At 40.4% G+C, this 7,043-nt stretch overlaps 1 protein-coding gene across 3 annotated transcripts in view; it reads left to right on the top strand.

Moving 5' to 3' along the window:
- UPP1 (uridine phosphorylase 1) overlaps nucleotides 1–4,215 on the top strand; it is a 17,456-nt gene extending 13,241 nt beyond the window's left edge. Inside the window, exons 6-7 of one of the 3 annotated variants that reach the window (XM_025215576.1) lie at nucleotides 1,057–1,203; nucleotides 3,600–4,215. In XM_025215576.1, the coding sequence (XP_025071361.1) occupies nucleotides 1,057–1,203; nucleotides 3,600–3,739 (287 nt within the window). In that variant the 3' untranslated portion in view covers nucleotides 3,740–4,215. The remainder of the gene's footprint in view (nucleotides 1–1,056; nucleotides 1,204–3,599) is intronic. The other 2 variants (XM_014524761.2, XM_006016521.3) reach the window with 2 other exon arrangements.
- The last annotated feature ends 2,828 nt before the right edge of the window (nucleotides 4,216–7,043 follow it).

Genomic DNA, 7,043 nt, shown 5'->3' with positions numbered 1-7,043 from the left:
GAAAGAACATTAGTAAACAGCAACATATGAAAATCCAACTTTACTTTGGTATAAAGGCCCCAGTCCAACAAAGCACTTACACTCTCAGCTTTTGAGATGAGCAAACCTGTTAACTCCAATGAAATGAATGACTTTGCTTGGAGGAATATTTAGCCTGAAGGTCTGCCAACAATGTACAAGGCAAGTCCCAGGCAAAGCAGTGTTAGTTTGTGCCTTTCTTCAAGCACAGGTTGAAGGGATGATGAAGTTATTGTTCATGCATTAGGGCTGAAAATCAAAGCAGCAGGTTTCCAGCTTGTGCCACAAAATGTATTACAAAAACTGAGTTTGGGTGTAAGCACTTTCTTGTTTGTGAGTACAACTCCTGAAAACAGAAAGATACAAGCTTGAGAACCATGTTATATTTATCTTGGTTGCATATAGCTTAGAATTGCGTGATAGAAGATATCTAATCCTACTGGTGTTGAAGCTCCAAGTGGCTGGCATAAGCCACTTCAGAAAACAGGCACCAGTATTACCTGAGTTTAAGAAATTCTTGATCCCTTATCTTAAAACGTCTTGTATACAAAAGTGGCTTCAGTTGTTTCTCCTCTTAATATAATAAAGGAGTTTCACAACAGCATTTATAGGTCTGGAGGGTTTTTTTTTCTAGGGAACTGTTAAGCTTAAATGTACACAGTATCTCAAACCAGCTCAAAGTGAGCATAACCTCAATTAAAATTCTTCATATATCATTCACTTGGGAGATTGTCCTATGTTTTCTTGTGTGTGGATGTGAAAATGTAGTTGATTTTTTTTTTCCCATTTCAAATTATTGTGTCCTAACTATGAATAATAACAACTTCCACTAATATTAGTATCATATCTATTACTGTAAAGCTTGGGAGTTCCAGTCATGGACTGTGCTATCCACTATCTTTCACGTGCAAAAGGTAAGCAACACAGTGATAAATTGAGATGGATGTATTAGAGTGTAACAGTCATGTGGCCCTTGCAGTCTGGAATGTCCCTTGATTTCATCAATATGAAAAAAGTCTCTATGCATCTAATTGATAGGCCAAGCCCGTCTGGATGGTGCAATCTGCAGTTACACTGAAGGAGAGAAACTGCAGTATTTGAAGGAAGCGTATGATGCCGGAGTTAGAAACATTGAGATGGAATCATCAGTTTTTGCTGCTATGTGTAAGCTTAGTGGTATCAAAGGTAATTGATTACATGCCATTTTATTCAATTTTTTTTTTACAATAAAAATGACTAAACTAGTGAACTAAAAACAAACATTAAGTGAATTCCAATAGAAAATTATGATAACACTACCGTCAGCAATGTATAGTTCATGTTAAATTCATTTTAGGATGCTTGCTAGAGCTATGCAATGAAGGTCTATGCAAACACCTTCACAGCTTTCATCCAGTTTAGTCCTGACTAATACCTATTTCTGCTCTTGGAAAGCACTAAAAAGAAAACATAGCTAAATTACTCATCAGGTCAACTGGACTTAAATTCAGTTAACTTCTTAAGTTCCAATAAATAAACTAGTTTATCTGAGTCAGTCAGGAAGCCTCTACATGCATAAAACTATAGTTGCTTTCTATAAGTGTTCAAATTGGAAAATTTATTACTTGCATTTGCAATTCTGAAACAGTTAAGAAGGGTGTTTTGTAGCTTGGTGAATAATCTGGTGGCCACTTTATAAAAGTCCGATCTCCTGTGAATTTTCAGTTGTTAGGAAGTTGAAACTTGAGGTAACTGACCTTGGAGAAACAAACTAAATGTTTGCCATATTCACAGGGCTTGCAGCAAAGAAGAGGATTTGTGGGGAAAAAAATCAAAAGTACTGAAAGATTATGTACCTGAATGCAAATTTGCATAGAGTACTTAAACTAGATTTTGACTTTCACCTTTCTTGGGAAGTCTGGAAAACAAAAAATCCTCCCAAGGGCAAAATACCGCATACCACCTCAGAGTGATTAGAGAATATTTGTCATAGATTTCATTTTTCCAAGTGGTCTGGAGCATGAAAGAGTCACTTCATATGGGGAAACTGTTGCTTCTTTTTCTCTCCTCTTGGTTTAAAGAGGGAGAGTGCCTTTGGTGCCCACTGACTTTATTGAAAGTGAAAGTCACTCGGTGCCTGGTAAAGTTGACTTTGAGAGAGATGTTTCCTCTCCGGCTCTCTCTCACTCTAACCCTGCTCTGTATTCATTCTGCTCAGGAAACTGTCCCTAGAAGTTGGTCAGATGAAGTAAATGAGGTAGAGCTTGATCTTTAGTGGAATAGAGCCTTAGGGCTAAATTGTATTTCACTTTGTGTGTCTAAATGGCATGCAAATAGCCACCTAACTGTAGTTTTGGGCACTCACACAGTTTGGAATTTTATTTTGCCCTGTGGTGAAATAGAATCACCCTGCATGTATACTTGCTCAGAGAGCAGATGACCTAGGTTCTAGGCCTCCTCATGGGTCTTTGATTTCACATCTTCTTCCCAGCGCAATGCACTAGCCACAGACTAGGCATTAGTCAGGCTTCTCTCTAGCCTTCCTCTTAAAGCTGACCCATTTCAACTTGCATTAACTACACATTGGATAAAATGGATGGGGAGCAGTAGAGAATATTCTGCCCCATTGGGAGCAAAGGTCCAGTCTAGGATCTAGGATTTTCTCTATTCCAAGGCAACATCCATCTCACTGAGGCACACACCCTGTGTCTCGTACTCTTCCTCCAAATGTCACATATCTCCCTCTTTTTGCTGGCTGTCCAGGGGCCTAGCTTCAAGAGAAGGTTTGAAGTGGGGTCTGGGTCATGTTTAAGCTTGACTTGGCAGTTAGAGTACTTCCCTGTGAAGCAGGAGTTAGCCATTCAAACAGCTTCTGGCTGGGTGGGGAGCTAGATATTGGGTTTCCACCTCCCATGTGCTGTAAACACTAGACTATTGGTCTAAGTGGTAGGAGAGATGTTGCCTCACCTCCTTCTTGTGGTTTTTGCTCAACTAAAATTCAGTACTTACCTGGCCTTGTGCATGAACCCAGCCAATCGTGTGTTCTCGCATACCTGCTGAGGCACAGTGAAACCCTGCCAGACAGTCTCATTAGGCACATACTTGCATGCCCAGACCTAAACCTCAAAACTCTGAGTAAGTAGCAAAAACTGTAGGCATGGGGCTGCATGTCATTTAGATGTGGAAAGGGAAAAAGGATTTAGCTGTTAGTCTTGAAATTATACCAGGCAGGCTTCAAATGCTTACTGAAAAAGAAATCCTCCTTGGAAAAAGTTTATAATAATTCAGCAGCAACACATTTTCAGAATGGGCCTCTGACTTATTAATATCTTGGTAGCTTTCAGAAGCAATTAGTAAAGCGCGCGTGTGTGTGTGTACATATACATGTATATATGTGAAGCATGCTGGTCTAGTTATTTTAATTGGCAAGTTCGATTGTGAACTGATTGTACCCTCTGCTGGGTCATTGTTTCCCTGCCTATTTACTCTCCCTCTGTTTTGATGTCTTGGTTTGTTGTAGGAATAGAAGATGCCTTTATGTTTTTTCACTGTGAAATTACTAAACTGTCATTTCTAACTAATGCCATCTTTATCATCTCTAGCTGCTGTGGTGTGCGTCACACTGCTGAATCGACTTGAAGGGGATCAGATCAACACCCCTCATGATGTACTTGTGGAGTATCAGCAGAGACCACAAAAATTAGTGGGACACTTTATTAAGAAGTACCTTGGGAAGGTGTGAAGCACCTACACCTGTGTTTGTTATAAGCAGAAGGCCAGTGTTTCTCCATAAAAGGTCTCTCTTGCTTCCAATAGCTTATATGCTACCAAATAGTATTGAGATGAATACTTTCTTTGCAGTATGCTTCAGAATGAGAATGAGCTGAATTGTTTTAAATGAAGTTTTAGCTTATGTATATTATAGGGGGCATAAGATATTTTTCACTTCTGTACCTTAAAATAGTATAATTCTGTACAACAGGTCCTATGTTATATAAAAATGAGATTTTATTTATGCTCTAAGAAAGAAGATAAAGCATATTTCTTTAAAAGGACTTGCAAAGCCAAAAATTAAAATATATAAAAAAAATCGCTACATTCCTCATTGTATCAAAAAGTCCTGTCAGCTCTTAAAATTGCCTTTGGAACTTCACTTCATACAACTAAACTTTGGTAACCATGTCTTCAAGAAGCCCTTAGTGTTTCATCTGTGACAAATCGGACACATCATTCTCACATTTTAATTATGGTTTTGAGAAACAAAAAAGCATGGACTGAATTGCCAAAGCTTTAAGGACCTGATTCTAAGCTGTTGTGAGAGCCCTGGGCTCCCAGGCAGTGATTTAGCAAAGCACTTAATTAAGTCCATGCCCTTTCAGCAAAGTACTTAAGCACATGAATAACTTTATGCTGTGGAACTTTCATTTTGCCAGATACAGGCCTTCAGTAGCCTCAATAAGGTCTGAAGATTTTGCCAGAACTCTTGCAGGGTTGCATCTGACCGACTTATTTTTTTTCTCCTCCCTGTTCTGCCCCTCCACATCCTCCAGAGATGGTAGGCTGTCCTGTAATCACTCCTGGTTCTTTTGGAGAACTGCAGAAAACTTGTAGCTACAAATTTGCATTTGATCCTTTGGTGTAGCTTCTCTGGTGTATAGCATTGCTGCCAGCAGAGTAGTGGTTTTTAAATGTCATCTTTCACAATTTTGCCTCTGCTAATATAACAAACCTGTCATTATATACAAGGAAAATGCACTGCTTTCTGCAAAGAATGTTTTACCTGGACTAGGAGTAATAGTTAGGAGTCATGGATAAATGGACCCTAAAACACAGCATTGATCTAGACCTAGCAAATTTCCTTGAGGAGTATTGCAGTCATCAACACTCCGGGAACTGCTTCAGGCTGTACCCAAAAGGAAGTGAAGAGTTACAGATGTATTCCCCATGAAAATGGGGAAAATGATGAAAGTAATTTTGTAAAAAAGCTATCAGTAAAAGTGCCAATGGGGTTAAAGCTTTTAGAAGACAGTTACAGTGGGCTCTTAATCTCATAGATTCATCAAGCGCTAGGTAGAGAAAAGCTCCTGCTGGCCCTACCTGATCATGGGGAAGAATATAGCAAAGGATGTCTTTCCTCAGCAACCTTGTGCATTCAGGCAGCACTCCGGGAGACAAACAGGAAGAAATGTTACTTTTTATAAGAAGCTGCACCCCAGAGAGGAAAGAAACCTGCAAGTAGCTGGGCACATCTCCACAGTATGGATATTTCCAGAGACAGAAGGGACAATTGGTTTACCAGGACAAAGAACTCAAAATGATTTCTCCATGGTGTTGTGTAGATGAGGGTGAAAGGTAGTATTAAGTCAACAGATGGCAGCAAGGGAAAAAAACAGACTGTATTTGTAAGTGAGAAGCACAGTCTGTTTGCAGTCAGTAAGGGGCAGTATTATACTGTGCAGTCTTAGTATAGGAGTTTAAGTCTGTGGTCTTGTGGAAACAGTAAAAAGAGGAAAGAGTAGAAAGATTCTGGAGCTTGTTTTAGATACAGAAAATAGAAGATTACTTAAGGACTCTTAACAAATCCATCCATTTAGATTAAAAAGCTCATATTAGAAATCAGACATAGCAGTCATCTCTTTACAGCCTTCAGCTAGCTGCCGCCCTGCTGCTGAAATGTAACTCAGACTTTGGCCTGGCTTAACCTAAGCTAAGGTTCCAGCTTTCCGGAATAGCATTTGCTTCCTACTATGATGTTGGAGAACAGCATTTCAGTCCCTGGGCTCACTTCTTTGAAAAGTTTAGTCACTAAAACCCAATCTAGTGTGTTCATCCTGGCACTTCCTTTCTATATCTACATAGATTTTCTCTTTCTGAAAGCATTTCTGTATCTATCATGCAGAATACAGAAGACATCTCTGCCAAGAAACTGCTCAGAAACAAACAAATCCAAAATAGATCCCACAATAATTCATATAGTTAGCAATTTTCCACAGTTTAATGGGAAGCTGCAATGCAGCCTTCCTTGCAGTGCTGTATTCCTAAAACCAGAGTGCCATGTAAGCATAAAATCTAGTCCACACCCCACCTTCATTCCTTCATCTGGAATGGAAAGTGGCACCCACCATGTTTCCTCCTTGTTCCAGAGAAAACTTCGCTGAAGCATTCCTTCACAGTAAGAACCAAGTTGTCTACTGGCCAAGGAAGGAAGAAGGCACCCTGAAAAGTGCACTTTGTGGTCCAAGTCTCCTTCCTTATCTTCTCTTGAGGTTTTACGTACAAGTTGGCGGGACTGCCGTGTGTTTAACAGGCTTTTGTGTTTTAAACTATCCTTCTAACAGATCCAGGGCATTGGTTTTTCATTTTCTCTCTGCATTGTCACTTTGGGGGGGTAGGGAGGGCTGCAAAGGCAGGGTATAAGCTCTAAGATGTGTTGGTGTTCTTCTGAAAGGTGCAGAGAGCTTGCATTTCAGTCACTTTGTTGTAACATTGCCTGCCACACCAATTTGGTTCTGTTGTGACCCAGTCAGCTCCAGCGTGTCCTGAAATCACTCCCGTCCCAGACCAAGTTCCCTTAGAAGATGGAGGACAGTCTTTGACTTTTGAAGCGACCTCTTATCTTGGGGGCGGGCAGTTATTTTGGGCAGAGGGCTGCTTACCGTGTTTTGACAAGCTGTTGAGGGCCACATGGGTAGCTCTGCCCCTTGACAGGTGCCGCCCCTCCCCCTGGTTGCCATCTTGTGACCAGAAGTCCTGGCCTCTAACCCCTGACCATTGCCACCCAAAGTCCCTCCCCTTGCCCCTGGAAGTACTCCTTTCAGCAAGGGGTTTTGCCATCTCAGAACCAGAAAAATACCAAATTATTTTAAAAAGCAAACATCTACAGCATTCATTAATTTGATTTCAAAAAATATTTTTGTGTTGATTTACATGCATTTGTGTAGTATAGAGGTGATTGCACAATAGTTTAAAATGAAGTCTTACTTTTGTATATCATGGGGGGTGCATATAGGCTTGTGGGGGTGTGTGGGTTTGTGGGGGGGCTGTGG

This window comes from Alligator sinensis, unplaced genomic scaffold (assembly GCF_000455745.1).
Source record: "Alligator sinensis unplaced genomic scaffold, ASM45574v1 scaffold82_1, whole genome shotgun sequence".
In the NCBI taxonomy this organism is placed as follows: Eukaryota; Metazoa; Chordata; order Crocodylia; family Alligatoridae; genus Alligator; species Alligator sinensis.
This window is presented reverse-complemented; position numbering and strand designations above follow the sequence as displayed.